The sequence below is a fragment of the Scomber japonicus genome, chromosome 15, assembly GCF_027409825.1.
Source record: "Scomber japonicus isolate fScoJap1 chromosome 15, fScoJap1.pri, whole genome shotgun sequence".
Taxonomy (NCBI): domain Eukaryota; kingdom Metazoa; phylum Chordata; class Actinopteri; order Scombriformes; family Scombridae; genus Scomber; species Scomber japonicus.
Window position 1 is genome coordinate 26,875,610 of NC_070592.1, and position 16,641 is coordinate 26,892,250.

Below are 16,641 nucleotides of genomic sequence, written 5' to 3' on the forward strand. Positions count from 1 at the left end.
TCATTTGAAAGCACCACTTTGGTGTTAAGTAGAGGATCTGTCATTATATTCGCAGCAACATCAGGCTTAGAAATCCCCCAAAAAATGAAAATCAAGTTCTGTGAGGTAACATACACATCAGATTGAAAAAGGAAGCATAAAAAATGTAATAAATATTTGAACAGACAGCTTAATAAACACAAACATTTACAAAACTGGTTTTTGGACATGCTGTTTTCAAGCGATCCAAACCAAAATCACACCTGAGGTAGACTTGTATAGATTTTTGACAAGACAATTTCTGCCTTGGTCGCACACAAGAAGCAATACAAAGTACAAGAAGCAAGACAAAAACAGCGGGACTTGGACTAGATTAAAGTATTATACATGGTAGATTAGAGCCCTTTGTGCTGCAGCATAGTGAGCATTAAGGTGAACTCAAGCATATAATAGAGGCATAATGATCCTTAATGATGATCAATACTGATGCCTTTAAACATCCTTTATGCTTTGCAGTCACTGGGCTCTCTCATCAGTCCCCCTTACATAAAACAAGCTAATCTATTATTCTACTCATTATCATGCAGACACATAACGAACATTATATTAATACTGTGAAAAAGACACTGTAAACAGTATGTACAATAAAAAACATCATAGTGATGTTCTCAAATCTAGTGCCATGTTTGCTTTGACTTAAAAAGGCCCATGGCTATCTGTTGTGTCTAGTACCCATCAGAGCAGGACTGTTAAAAATAAATATGTATATACTGTTCCATAGGATGCCTCCATTTTCTGTTCGTACACTGCTATATACAATCAATCTGATGCCCATTGCGTTCCTGAGTTTAAACTGCGATGAACTCTTTCAAATGACGTGCTTGTGGTGAACCAGTTCCCTCAACCTGCTATATTGTCCTTTTTGTCACTTCATTATAGCTTACATATCCTAGAATACCTTTCTACACAACAAGAGATAAAGCATAAGCATAAAAGAAAAATTCAACAATGGTGGCTATGTTTACTTGCTCTTACTTGTTCCTGAGAGTAAGGTAATAAAGTTGCCCCTGAGTTCTCTCTAAAGTTCAAAGCACCTCTTACAGCTTTTTAATTAACACATTGGATCTTGTTAGTTCGGTCTGTAACAGAAACAGAAATGAAATGATGATTGTTGTTCGGCATGTTCTTGACAAGCAAAAATTCATGTTATTGCCAAGAAGCTGTGCATAATCACCGCACCCTGTTTCTGTTCGCCAAGAACTTGTTCTAGCACGTAACTTCCCCTAAAATCATACGTTGACATTTTTTAAATGTCTCTGTTGTGTAGCGATGGAACAAACAAGATACAATGTGTTAATTCATGAGCTTTTTGAGATTTTAGAAGGGTTATTGTTTGCTCCCTGCTTCTGGTGTTTATGCTAAGTTGGGTTAAGCTAGGCTCCAGCTTCAATCTTCTTGTCTCACTCGTGAAAGAGAGCAAAACCAGCACGTATTTTACTAAATGTTTCACTATTTCTTTAATACTATAAAATAATTAATAGTGTATGTAAAGATTTAGGAGTCAGACTCTGAGTAGACATCAAAGTCTGGAATTAATCTATGTTGTAGCCTAGTTAGCTAGCTGGCGGGATGATCAGGCAAGCTAGCTTTGTGGCTATACAGCTATTTGGATGCGATAGCATAGGCCAGGTGGTTGTAGGTTAAGTTAAGGCTGAATAAATGGCAAGTTAAACCTTTTAAGCCATTTCAGCTACCAGAAAAAAACAGGAATTACAACTGGTGATTAATATAAAGTTGCTGCTGTTACACTCCATTGTAGCCAAATGTAACATGACATTACATTGTCTATGTTTGACCACTTATCCACTTGCATATGTCAAACACAAACAACAAACTGGACCAAGAAGTGCATGGTACATCATGTTAAAAGTAGGTACAGTGTCGAAGAGGTGGATGCATACATAAGGCTGCCACAGTGCTGCTCTATTTTGTCTGGTACATAATAACAAAGATAGCATGTGCATGGCTCATTTGGCAATTGAAGCCCTGGGTCTTCCGGCAACCCAGGACAGTAAACAACTCAAACATATAGACACATCCTAAAAAGAAGCTATGTCAGAAAAGTTCTCCCTGAGTTCAAAAAGGAAAATGCCACGTAAATTGAATGCAGGCTGAGGTCATTGAGACAGAAAAAGCCATCTTCCACCCATGATAGTGAGAGGTATTTCTATATTTCATTGCTGTTACATTAATGATGGGAATAGCCAAATTAAAGGTAATGCTGTATTTTTTCTGTGCAATGACAATATAGTTGTATGTATGACATTACATTGACAGTTAACAACTACACAGTGACAGAATTTGTCTAAAAAGTTTGCAAAGGAAGCTAAAGCTTTGCACAACTGTGTTATATTGAATATTTCTGAATCAAAGCATAGGTGTGAAAGGAACTATTAAAGCTGTCAGTTGTTCAGTCTGACCCTCAGCCTAAATCAGCAGCAGAGAACACTGGGTGGAAGAACAACTCTGAATAAATAGTTAATATAAAAAAGATAATATCTATATACATTTAGCAAAGTGAAGGTTTTAGCATTAGATTATTAGAAAAAACAAAACAATCCTTCATCCCAACTCCTTCCCACTGGCTCCATCTCCAGCTTTCAAGTACAACATGTGAGCAAATATTTTTTGGAGTAAATCCCTGATATTATGTGTAAAAACATTCTGCCTTGATTAAAACTGTTTTGCAGACAAAGCCTGCCATACAATCAACACTGGTCTTGCATATAGGTCATATTATAATGAAATGGCAACTTGGAAATTCAGATATATATTACAGCTTCACCACTAATGGAAAAAATGTTTTTTTTTCCATGTTAGATGAGTGGTGAGATAATGTTGTTAGTTGGATGTTTTTAGTGGAAAATGGTATTTGAAAGCAGCTCCCCTCGACCCCTTTGGAAAGTGGAGGTTATGGCACTTACGTTGAGCTTGTGATAGTCACTTATCACTATCACGCCTAAAAAATGATATCCCATTGTAGCAGACACAAGTACTTTCAGTGAAGTATTTGGCAGCCCTGGATATGTTTTTCTCTTTACATTCACATGTTGGATTGTTTACCTCAATAGCGTTAAATGAAATAATAAAAAAGATACAATGCCATTTTTGATCATCATTAAAAAATCACCATTCACTTAAACATGATTTAACAGAGTGTAATATTGCCAGGTCTTATAAAAGAAAAACAAGGGTTTGACTGATAGGGGTTTTTAAAGGCCAATAATCACATTTTTAGGCTAATGCTGTAGCTATTTTGTTTAGATACAAATGTCAACATTGAATTTGACATATTTTTCTGTCAAGAAAGTCAGTGTTTCTCTGAGGTTTTATTCATAATGAGGAAAAAAAGCGGAAAAGTCCCTCAGACATGCACAATCACTTCAGTTCCAAGTTTTAGATGCGCTAGCTATCTTCACTGGTAGGTTAAAGCTTCAGAAAAAAAAATCAGTTCGGTTTAGCCTTGTGTATTACATTCCAAAGTATTCATTTTAGTCTGAAAAATGAAATAACTCTGAAGTCTAGCTAGCTAGATTGTGACTCTTACCAGCAAGCTAAGTAGCTAAAGCTATTTGGATACAGCCAATGGTTGTATAAAGAGAACTGGATATAATGTTGGAGACAGGGCCCTGTTCATTCTTATGAAAAATGCTCAGTTGCGCAGAAAGCTAAACAATGATGTTCCAGGTTCCTCCTTTTCTGCTTTAAGACCTTAGAAGATGTCTGTTGTAATGTGGCAAAAATGTATGTTATCCATTTTCCCTTTGGACAAATATTGGAACTATATGAATTATCCAATGGGTTACTTCTGAATTCAGAAAATGGAATAGTCAGTCAATCATTATAATTTTTTTCTTGGCAGTTGTATCTGTTGTGCAATTGAACTAATATAATTACTTGCAGAACCAGTTGGAGAACCATATTAATTCCTGAACATGACTAATCCTTGTACTGCACCCATCATGCAGGCTTTAGTTGTGGTCATATAGGAAGACAACACTGACTAGCTTACATGGCTTTTTGTTAATATAGTCCCACATTTTGTAAACCCATCTATCAGTCAAACCTGTGCTGATGCTTTAGGCCAGAAGCTTTCAGACACCCTGTATGTTTACAATGTTTTAAAATAAACCTGATATACTTATTGCATTTTGTAATGAGGCTCAGTTAACAGAGGCACACATTGGACTTGATGTCTGTGGCTACAACGTGACTGAATCTAAGTCAGGGGGAATGTCCTATATGTCCCTGATTGTTTTATTCCAAAGATAAGACACTCATCTAAGGCAGAAAAACAACACACAAAGGAAAAAAAATAAGTATTCAAAGTGGATATGTCTATCAGCATGCTATTGAACAACACATCACATAAATATTACAGTGATGACTCTTTTTGCCGCTCAATAAATAAAATCTGAGGTCGTTTGTAAGCAGTGTTCCAGTGAAAAACCTCACAGTTTCCCTGAATCCTTTACTCTGAGTTTTCAGAAAGGGTCGCATGGCTTTGCTCCTCTTCCTCATCTATCGCCGAGGCTGCCATTCCCTGAGAGCCAGGAGACGTAAGCTGCTGCTGCTGCTGCTGCTGCTGTTGTGCTCTGACTGGACAGTTGGCCACCATGTGGGACACGCTCTGGCAAAAATGGCACTTTTTGGGCTGAGGGGGCAACTGGCATTCTTTGGCATGATGTCCAGGTCCTCCACAGTTGTAGCATCTAAAACCATGACAGGAGAGGAAATGATCTCAATGATGCAGTGGTATTGAACAAAAGAAGAGTGAAAAAACACACACTTTAAAAAATCTGTGCATAACCCAACTGCAGTACACCTGAAATGGCCACTAGAGGGAGACACACTTCTAGATTTGGTTCCAGATTCCTCACTCTCATTAAAATATCTGTCAGCATGTAGTGACATTAACTGCAGTCCCAGTGGTAGACAGCTGTCAGGGGATTGACCAGATTGATCTCTGTGCCTCAAGGGATGTTGCATAAGGGAAACTCTGACAACCAGCTTCTTAAGACATGCTTTGTTGTCCTGCCAGTCAACTTAAAAAGATATATTTTGGCTCAGTTACAGAGTGTGAGTAAATAGGTATATCACTAATTCAGACTCATTCGGTTTTTGCATGTGATTTCCTAGTATTAAGCCTTTGCTATTTCATGTCAGATCTTTTGACCTGGTTTATGATGAAGAACATGAGGTGGAACTTCTTTTTTCCGTTTTTCTTCCAATGAAAAATCTGAACTCATTTGATATTGTGTTTTACTTGCAGCTAGGTAACCATTAAAATATCATGATGTTTAATTGATTGATACCACAATAAGGAAAATATATGCTAAATCAAACATAAAATGAATCATCAAATTAATAATAACAGTAAAAATAGGTATTATTTGTGACGCTCTCTTTGAAAATTCAGATCTACACAAAAAAATGACACTTAAAGCACAAGAACATTAATCACATATTTAAAGTAGTACAAAGAACTAATGGTAAATTAAATACAGGAAAAGAATAGGCATAATTAATAAACTCAACAATGGCTGTATTCCATATATTCCTCACTGGCATGGCTTCTTATCGTTAATGTGATTAATTACACCCGTGCTTTTCCTGCAGTGAGAAAGTCTTGATGTATAAAATAAAAAACTTACTATGTCTTGTCTTTTTAATTCATTTTTTAAGTGCAGTATGCCAACTTTAGGTCATTTCCACAACAGAAACACTGAAAGTTGATGGGTGATAGCACTGAATTTTCATCCAGGTCAAAGCATTAAGTATAAATCTCCATACTGACTGATGTTGCTCAAGCTGCTACAATTAAAACATTCACAATCCAGCTACTGTTTGTTGATCCAGCAGGTAAATTGGGTATTGTTGTCAATAAATCTATGTCGAGAAAGCTAATGATCGGTTGCAAAGTGAAATCCTGTTGGTGAATTCATTAGTGCAGGAAAAATAAGGCAGTGTGACACAAAGAGGCTGGAGCCACTTAAACAGGCAGGGGAAAAAATACATTGATTTTTTTTTTCCCAATATGGACAATCTAGTTTTCTGGTTTCCCCTTTGTGGTTCACCTGCAGCTGCACAAGTAAATGAACAAGAGCCGTAAGAGTCAACACTCCCTGTCAAAGCAATACTTATTTCATACTCTACAGAATGATTATGTTTCGACACAAGATTACTGTGTTCATTTAAAGAAAATTCTCCCACCTTTTATTTGAAAGAACCCTTTAAAATCCCAACAATTAACATCTAAAGCACATTGTTCTCAAGCTGTTAATGAGCCTACTTCATTATTTCTTGAACATCTGACATTTAGTTTTCATTCAGCAGTAACACCAGCTGGTATCAATCTGCAGCAGTTGATTGAGAAAAGGAAAATGAGGCAATAGTGTGTGACTCATTATTTGTGTTTATGATTTGAAATAACTACTTTACTTTAAAATGAAGATTTTATTTTTTGGCAAAATTGCAGTACAGAAATGCCAACGATATGTTTTAAATGACTTAAAAACAGTGTTGCCATTACATTGCTCGCAGGGAATACATAAGAAAATACATTTTCAGCTGTGGAATGTCCCACTCAGTACTAAATAATGAATATTGGCTGATATATGTGTGTGCTGGCCTCATAAGCAAGTTTCATGTATCTTCATATTGCTTTAATACTGTGTAGAAATACATGGTAACCAATGGCTGCCTCTAAGGTAGGAAAACACATTTAATCTGACACACTACATTAAGCTTTGGTCATGAGAGTGGTGTAAGTTCACAGACTGACAGTGAGCAAATATTAGTATTTCAAAGCAGTAAAAACATATTTTGCTTTCACCTGAAATGTTATGACTTTGCCGAAATCGACCCAGAATATACAAAAGTGGAAATATTTCAACTGTTACGCATCTTTTCACACATGTTCTGAGTTAAATTCAACCTGTTTTCCTGCCCTTCACATTGTGTAAAATTAATTGTAATGATTTTGGCTCTTAATTTCTGCTGTTGTAGGTAATATAGAAACATGATATAGTGTGATATAGTGAATGTTTTTTTCTCCATCAAACCTATAATCTCTCATCTTTCTAAAAGTTTCATTAAGGATTAATCTAATGAATGATGAGGTGTTTATGAAGGAAAATAGATTTGTGCTTCAGAGATTTGGTATAGAGACTCATTTATTAGGAGATACTATGTAGAGTCAGAGTATATAAGGGTTAATATTTTATGCTCAGCCTCAAGCTTATTGCTTTGTCACAAATATATAGTCTCATTTTATAAAAAGGTGTTTTTTTTAAACTGCTGGGCACTGTAGTTGTTTGCAAATGTTTCTCAAACAGGAGGAAATGGTGCATTTTGGAGGACTATTTTCAGCACGTGGATTAATACACGTTTAGTGCTCTATTGAGTATTTCTGGCAGTGTGTGTGGGACTGAGGTTAGTTATTAGCCTCAAATATGAAAACTACAAAATATCACCAGTATTACACATTAAACCAGCAAAATGAAGTCTGTCAGATACAGAATGATGAAACCCAGACCAAGCCCTGGATCATCTCACCGCTAACCACCACTTCCTTCCTCTCTCCCTGCGTTCTCCCTGCCCCCCATCAGGGCTCGGTATTGATCAGCGTGGCCATGAGGGTATGAGAGGGAGCTCCTTTGTTTCAATACTACAGTGACCTCTGAACCCTGACCCCCCGCTCGCTCGCTCCCTGCCTCCCTCCTCCCCCTCCACCTCATTTGCACACCACACCCCATTGTTGCTATGGCAGTGGTGACCTCTGACCTCTCTCAGGCACCTACATCTGTTATCAATTAAATGGATAGGATCCTTTCCTCTTCTGAATACAACATTTATGTTTGGGAGCCGGCCAGAGAAAAGGTGGAACATGTGAATCCAATCAAACCTATGGAGGGTATTTAAGGACAGGAAGCTGCAGGATTATTTTTATCCTCTCTCACCGTGATTAATGAACTTAATAAGACGCTATCACATTAATAACCTTGTCCGAAAACGGCCAGCAATCTATAAATTAAACTCCTCTGTTTTGTTGACTGCAACTTTCATGTTTGTGAACTAGAGAGATGAAGAAAGTAGGAACATCGGAGTGCAATCAAATCTAGCAGGTATTTAAAGTCAGGAAGGTGTGGGATTCATTTTATCACTGCCAGCCATGATTAATATGGTTAAATCTAAAAGATGCTATCAAGTTAATAGCCTCTCCGGATCTTAATTGCCTAAAAATCCGCCAAACAAGCTTCAAGGACAAACAATTTGCTACCGGGGGAGTTTATTTGCAACTGCATTCATTTACAAGTTAATTTATAGCTCTTGGACTTTGGATTTGTGATAAAGTGATAAACTTTAAACTGATGAAAGTATACGCTGCGGTCAGAACAGAAGCCGAATGGAGCGTGGGGGGTTGGAGAAGTGAAGCTTTAAATGCCAAGCCTGAGGAGATCAAACAAGCTATTGATCCAGCTCAGCCTGCTGCTGCTGCACAAAGAGCCAACATTCAGTCAGCTCCAAAATAACTTTCAACCTCAAGAAGAACAGATGACATCACTCATACAGAGCAGAACACTGCAAACATCTCCTTCCGACTAAGACTTTTTCGTCTGTGATTGGAGTTGGCGCACAAAAAATAATTGGACTTGTTTCTGATAAAGTATTTTGTGAGGTCATTTGTTCTTGCTTCAAGATACGAACATTCATTTCAGAAAGATTCTTGCACACAAAGACTTTTTCTCAGAGGGCATAAGAAAGAGGATAAGAGTGTGTTTAGGGTCTCAATGAGTGTGTGGATGTCCTTCAACTAGACTTACCTGTCCCCCTTGGAGCGTCGTTTCTGGTTGCCTTTGGGTCTTCTCTCACTGCCAAGACACGGTGCTCCATTAGGTCCAGTGACCCTAATAGACTCCATCCCTTTAGATGATTTCTTGAAGGTGAACTCGACGTCCTCACCCTCTCTGAGGCTGCGGAAGCCTTCCATGTGCAGTTTGCTCTGTTGGTGAGAGTGAGGGTCATAGGGTTTAAAAGCTGCTACCACAGAATGCCAGGGTGGTGGTAGAATAAACAAACTGTGTAACCAAAAAAAACTCTAGCTTTTACTGGTGAAAAGTTTCCTCTTGGACTGTTTGTTTGAGACACAAGTTCCTAGGAGCTCATATCAAAAACCCTAAAAATGTCATGCGTCACATAAAAAAAATTGAGATTGCTCAATGTTTCCAGAAAAACCACCATGGTTTTCCACAATGAAAATGAAAGGGCAGTGTTTGTCAAATCATGTATCCAAGTTAAAAGGGTACTCCACTGATTTAGCATACCTTCCTATAAGACCTCTTATACAAACTAACTCTAAAAACTCTGGACAAAAAGCCAATGTATGTCCATGTATGATACTGGAGGAATACAATGTACTGGGCTGTGAGATTAGATTATTTTTAAATTTTTGCCTGTTTTATAAAATTTGAAAGGGTTTGACCCCTCCTCCACTATGTAACTGTGTATACTTTCTCAGTTAATTCTACTAGATCCTCCAGCCTCCAGTATATCCTCTATAAGAGATTGTGGCATACCATTTCGTCGCACTACATTTGGGCAGTCAGGATTCTCTGTGAAAGCCACAACTCAGTGGAAAGCCCCACCTGATAACATGAGCAGCTGCAGTTACATCAGTACTTTTAAAAACAGCCAAAGGCTTCTCAGTTCTGTAACCACTGACTCTTCATCTATGTGATGTGTAGCTTTATATTTTGTATGTGTCCTGTGTGTTTTTTGCTTTGTTTAGTTTATTATTCTGCTGTTATGTATTTTAATATCAACGTATTGACGGGACTGCAGATGAAAATGAGCTATAAGCTATCTCTGGTACAGAATATCAAATGGTAACATGTCGGATAGCACTATACATGGTCCCAATAAACAAATTACTTCTACTGTAACACTGACAGACTCACAATGGACTTTAAAAAAGATGAAATTAAAAAAGAAAATTAAAAGAAAAGAAAAAGATACAGCTTTTGTATTTTGTCTTTAGCCACAACCAACGCTGACTCAAGTGACATCACTTGAGTCAATTTATGAGATTTCACACAACTCCCTCTGGTGGCACAAAAGGCTTCATGCTACTTTTTTCGCATATGCAGTGAAGAACTGTTAAAAGGGTTCAAAGTAGACTTAATCAACGGACAATCTTTTCACACTCACTTAATACCTGTTATTAGCCAGGTGTGGAAAGAAAATAAGCTCTCTTTTGTCATCCATCACACAGTTTCTTTTTTTCATGAGTACAACCCAAGTGCAACAACATGCCCATCTTTAAGGAGACACTGTCAAAAGGTGTGCACTATTACCCCCATTTGCACGATTCATTGCATCTTGTCACTTTCACAGCATGACAGCAGGCTTTTGGCCAGGCCTTCAAGTGTGTCCATTTGGAACAGGCTTTAACACTGTTTGCCTCTTGACACGGTTGGACAACAGCCCGTGAAGAAGTTTATTTGAAGCACACTGACACATTTACAGTGATGTCTGAATGAAAGACATGACTGTAATTATCTACTGTATTGTCCAACTATAAAAATAAGGTTGGGTATACTTAGCCTTGCTAGATCACGTGAACAAAGGCATGTATTCAAGCAGGATTGGACACATATTCTGCCAACATTTACCTGTAATTTACCTCAAAATACAATTAAACTTACTGCTGCTTGGTTCATTGTTTATTGGCATGTATATTATGGTAGTTACTGATAAGATAAATACAGTTGTTTGGGGTCAAAAGTTGCTAGAAGCTTTAATCAGCCCATTCTATTTTCGGTTAATACTTGATAAAGGTGCCTAGTGCTCAGAACCAGATCGCACACTTAAGACAAACTGCATAAATGTCGCAATAATACAAACATGTAGCCACTCTGTTCAAGGTATCCTCAGCTCCCTCATAAAAACCCAATCCTGTTGACAGCAGTGTTGAAACATCAATGCCTCTTACACCCCTCCTCCCCTCCTGTGTCTCCAACCAAGCCTCCAAAGCATTCCTATCCCCCGACCCCCTTCCCCCACCTTGCTTCCTCACCACCACCACCACCACCACCACCACCAACATACAGCCACAGACTCTCTAAAATGAGTCCATCTGGTCAAGTCTCAAGATGACCACTACTCTGAGGGATGCTGGGAAATGACACATGGGAAGGGGGGGTAGTGCATTCCTGGGATAGCTACCAGGATAGGTAGCAAGAGAAATGCACTAAGATTATCACCAGATTTTTTCACTACAATGGTTAAAAGAAGGATGAACCACAGAACTACAAGGTAAAGGTACAAGGTAAACATGCACCAACAAGCAGCTAAGGAAAAGAATCATTTCAACAAATTCTTCTCTTCTTATATAACTGTTTGGTTTGCGCTCACTTTTACATGGTCATATTATTCTGAAATTTTAACATTTTTTAGGTGGAGACTTTAAATAAGCCTATTCAGGTTTTCTGCCTGTTCTGGTCTTCATCACTGTTTGCATTTTTATTGTCAACAGCAAGTATTTGAGTCAGAATGGACTGCTTTCTTGTTTTGCCGCTCTATAGGTTTGAGCTCACATTTAAATATGCTACATATTTCCTCACTATATTCTTTTTATTATCATTTTGAACTACATAAAACATACAAAAAACTCTATAAACTGTTGTGATGATAACAGTTTGATCTTTAATGTTTAGAGATCTTTAATGTTGTAATGTTGACAACTGTAGTCTTTCTACCCTTTCTATACAATTTGTGCTGCCTACATGTTGTAAAATTGGAGTCTGGTTCAACTTTTGTCACGACCCTGCATTATTTTTGATGAAGCCCTCATGTGCACCAAATGAGAGAGCTCATATTTTCACACAGGCCGGACATCATTACTATCACCCATTTACACCCCGTTATTCACTAATATGGGGTGTAAATGTGGTTCTATCTAGGAATGGTCTTTTAATGACCTTTTTAGATGCTGTAGGTGACACTTTAAATGTGCATAATCATTAATAATCATTAAAGGCATCATGTGGTACGGTTCTTCCAGGAAACACAGGAGAAAATGTAAAAGCTTCCTTGACCTGACCACAGCTTTAGCCACTGCAGTATTTCATGGCTGAGAGTAACAAAAGTAATTTATTAATACAAAACCAGTGGCTTTAATGTGTATGAAACCACAGCTGACTGCAGAAGGCTTGCCACTGGTCAGCTTGTGGCTCCTGCATGCTGCCTGTCTGAACCCACACAGCTTGGTGATCATTACGGGATAGGAATCCAATTCCTGACAATCTAACAACCTCTGCATTCCTGCTCACACTGTCAACAAATTTATCAACCTGTCATCCCCTGAAAACTCCCCTCGTTCATCCAACAGTAATGTCACAAACAAGATTAATGTCATAATACAATTATATTACTTCTTTTATAGATAATCTGCATGCTATCTAGCAACTAGCATACTGTCTCCTTAAACCTCCTTTATTTCTATTTCCTGTTTAATTTGGCCAGAAATTCAACTCCACGTTGTTCAAAGATCTTTTTAAGATAACTGCAGATACCATCACTGAATAAGCTCCAAGACAATCAGCACTAACAAGGACATTTCTAATGTTGTGTCTCAAATCATGTACTTCTGTTTGTACACTACGTATTTAGGCTACTTGTGCAGTGCGCAAATTTCGACAGGTTAGTGTCTGAAATCAAACACAGCTGTTGCACACTTTCCGTAAATGACCACTAGCTAACGTTAGCAAGCTATCATTAGTGTTTGTGTTATTGTTCGCTGTACCAAATCATTACAGACAGCTAAATTAACCCAGTAAACCTACTGAAGGCTTATATGTGACAACAGTGTAGTGGTGCTTAGTGCTAAAATAACATTACAAATTACATTTGTAGATTCAGTGATGTTCACTGTAGTTACAACGTCCTCGGCTGCCATTTCCTGATTGAAAAGTGGTCCCTCCCCTTCTGCTATATAGCCAAGATGGTGACAGTTGAGGGTGAGAAGTGTCCATAGTTCCACACTCAACTTTTTGACCATTTTAAGTTCACCATTCGGGGTACTCAGAGTGCTCAACATAGTGCACTACAATTTTCCATACTACTCAGTGTGAATGCACTTGTGCACTCAAAATATTAAGTGTAGCCAAAGTACAAAAGTACAAGATTTGAGACACAGCACAAGTCCTCATGATTTTGGATTTTGACTTTGTACAGAGCCAGGCTAGCTGTTTCCCTCTGCTTCCAGTCTTTATGCTAATCTTGGCTAACCACATCCTGGCCCCTTTTCTGTATTCTGTATTCTGTATTACAGTTTATTTAGATCTCAATTTTTGAATGACAAAGAATTTCCACTGTCCAGTTAACCAGCACCTCTTTGTTTCCATTATCACACACCATCTGTTAACATTTTAGGTAGCAAAAATGAACCATGTCAACCAAAAGCATTTTCACCAAACCAACATTAGAGATCTTATTTTTCGATGGTTACTTTGGCTAACCTCTAATTAAACAATACTTAATACAGTATAAATATTTTCCCATAGCCCTTAATTGACTGTCAGGCAACCGCATGAGCTTGATGCTAACAAACCGTATGGCTAGTACTGTTATTAATGGTGTCATTAGCATTTTGTGACTTGGTTTGATGGTTATGGCCATCACACATTTTTAATTTAAGAAGTAAGAACCTGAAAATCAGTACAGAAAAGCATAAGTGAACCTTAAAATTAAGACATTGTGTCTACATATAGTGTTTTTTGCTACCAGAACCTTCAAACTGGCTGCATTTCAAATCCACCATGTGTGAAGAAATGTTTGACAGTCCCTATATTATTGATTCTAAGTACATATAAAATACAGACAGTACTTAAGAATAATAACCGCTACCCTTGTGCCTTTGATGCCTTCTCTTTTTTTTGTTCAAATGTGGCCCCCAGATTAATTTCTATCAATATTTGATTGGTCAATGTAACAATAGACTACAATCTGCCATTTGATCACACCTCTGCATACCACATTGACACCCATGTTTCACTGAGGCCCAGAACAAGCATGCAAAGGGCCCCCATTCCCTTTCTTTCATCAGATGATTTACAGCAACACAGGGACAGGTAATCTGAGAAGAGGTCCCTGCCAAAAGGCTCTACATGGGAGGTGGGACTGAAATTCAGGAGTGGGTGGGCTCCCTGACGCTTTAATGACTTTATAACAGGAAGCAGGGCTGGATGGGGAGAGGAATGGGCCTTGTTATCTCTGTTTTAGCCTCTAACCCCTTTTAAATAGAAATGTTTGAGCCCTAACCCCCCGCCCCGCCACCCCCACCCCCACTCCCACTCCCACACCATGTAAGTTCCACGGCAGATATATGTAAGATAAAGTGAGTGGGAGGGTGGCGGTGCTGGCTCGAGCATGGTTAACTTTAAAATGTGTTAATCTTTAGGTAATTTTACACAAAAAGCCACCAGGTTTGTTACATTCTGACAGGGCTGGAGCAGCTTTCACTTTCTTCAAACGATGTTGCTCCAGGGTTTTTTTTTCCCATGTTGAATATGTGACAGGTTTTTACTTTTGATGAGATGTTTCCAGTCAAATAGTTTTTTTTCCTCGTGTGTATCTTTACTTTATCTCTTTAACAGGGAACCCAAATATAAGCATCCAGCCATGAGTAAGATAATGAAAAATCACTGAACTGAGAGTTTTGCTGATTACACAAGATTGTTACGCTAAAATAGTGACATAAACCTGAAGAACTTTTATATTTGGTTGGAATTCCAGACCCTATCCCTAACCCTTTTAATTGATTGATTGATTACTGATTGAGTGTTTTAGTGCATTTTTAAAGGAGCAGTAGTGTAAACTCTCTAAGACCAACCTTTAACAATTCACCATAACAACCAAATAATAATCATTTAGAATTAAAGCATGTCAGTAATAACACATGCTTCAAAAATTGTGTATGTTTTTAAGTAAAGTACTTAGACAATGATTTATATTAGTTGTGAGTATTTATGGGGTTTAAAGTGTAAGAACTGTAACATTTTTACATATTAGAAGACATTGATTGTGTTACCACATTCCTTCATACATGCTGGAGTACAACAACACAACAAAAACCTGTTTAAAAGTCCAAATACTTCATACAAAAGCACACAACTTCAATATTTCACTACATGTGATGTCTCACCTGGTGCACAAACACATCGAGCGGCTGCTCCAGCAGAGCTCCGTCCCTGCTGCTCATGGATAGGAAGCCAAAACCCATCCGCACGTTGAACCACTTGCAGACACCGCTGCCCCGGGACAGAGCCGCTCCCTCCTCCTCTTCACTCTGAGCACTGCCTCCTTCACAACACACAGTACACAGATAAAGCTAAAGCACAGGCTGTAATTCAATACTGTGGATATGTTTTTAGAAATAATTCACATGATTAGCCTGTTTAAAAAAACACATTCATTATTTGCTTGATGATGTAATGATGGTGATGTAGATCATTATTGCCATTATTGCATTGATTCGTCAGCAGATTATGTTCTCGATTTTCTAGATTAACTGATCAGTTTAGACTATAAAATGTCAGAAATTATAACCAAAATGTTTTTTTTTAATTTTTTAAAAAAGGAAAAAAGAACGTAAATTACATTTTCCAAACAGTCCAAATATGAATTGTATATATTCAATTTACTCACTAAAAAACAATTATCAGATTTTTGCTTAAAATGACAAAATAAAATGAAAACAGTAACCTATTTTCTGTTTTACATCTCCAACATGATGAAACAGAGTCAATTGATCAACTAATTGCTTCGGCTTTGTCAATTTAGAGCGATATAGACAATGTATCTATTATGCGTTCATATATTTTCACACCTACTTCTATAATGACAGAACAAATTTGTTGTAATTCAATAATATTCTTTAAAAAACTACATGTACAAACATACTAACAAGCCTTCCAAATACAACCTATATGTTCCCTATATGTTAATATGAAAACCAATAAACAGCCAGATCTTTATAGAAGTGATGCTAAACAACATCCTTCATCTCTTACTGCTTTAAAAGTTTGGATTTATCAATAAGTAAAATGTTTTTGGTCTACCTGTGAAACTCTGGTTGGAAGCAGAGCCCATCCCGTCGCTCTCTACTGCTTATTCTCAGCTTTAGATAAACTGCTGCCCTCCTCCTCCTCCTCCTCCTCCTTCTCCTTCTCCCTCTTACACCCCCATTCTCTACCTTCACATCAACAAAAGCATGCTTTCCCCCAGACACCAAGTCATGGCAGCACTTCTGGAAGGGCTTTTTTCTTTTTTTCCTGAATAGACAACCACCCAGCCCCACAGGAAGGCAAAGAAGAAGATTCAGAAAAAAAGACAAAGCAAAAGGAAGAAAAGCCAAGCCTCCTTTTTTGTCTCTCTGCCACCAAACCCCCCCCCCCCTCCCTCCCCCTGCCTCCTCTTCCTTCTTTCAGAGCATCTTCAAAGGAGCTCTCCTCATACCTTCTGCCATGGTGGGAGGTTTCCACATGCAGCCTCCTGCAGAAACAGCTCCAGCCCCAGAAAAGATATCAGATGAAATGAGTG

General features: G+C 38.0%; 1 protein-coding gene across 1 annotated transcript; it reads right to left on the minus strand.

The window, feature by feature from the left end:
* Positions 1–4,510: 4,510 nt before the first annotated feature.
* Positions 4,511–16,191, minus strand: LOC128373953 (protein lin-28 homolog A-like). The gene is made up of 4 exons (XM_053334156.1): positions 16,161–16,191; positions 15,245–15,402; positions 8,865–9,043; positions 4,511–4,751 (listed from the first exon to the last, which is right to left on the minus strand). Exons 1-4 carry the CDS (start codon positions 16,189–16,191, stop codon positions 4,511–4,513), a joined length of 609 nt encoding a protein of 202 aa, XP_053190131.1.
* Positions 16,192–16,641: the final 450 nt, after the last annotated feature.

Coding starts and splice junctions, on each gene's coding strand:
- LOC128373953 (XM_053334156.1), bottom strand. CDS start 16,191: ATGGGCTCTGCTTCCAACCAGAGTTTCACAG. Junction 15,403..16,160: donor TTCCAACCAGAGTTTCACAG/GTAGACCAAAAA, acceptor TGTGTTGTGAAG/GAGGCAGTGCTCAGAGTGAA. Junction 4,752..8,864: donor CGACGCTCCAAGGGGGACAG/GTAAGTCTAGTT, acceptor TCATGGTTTTAG/ATGCTACAACTGTGGAGGAC.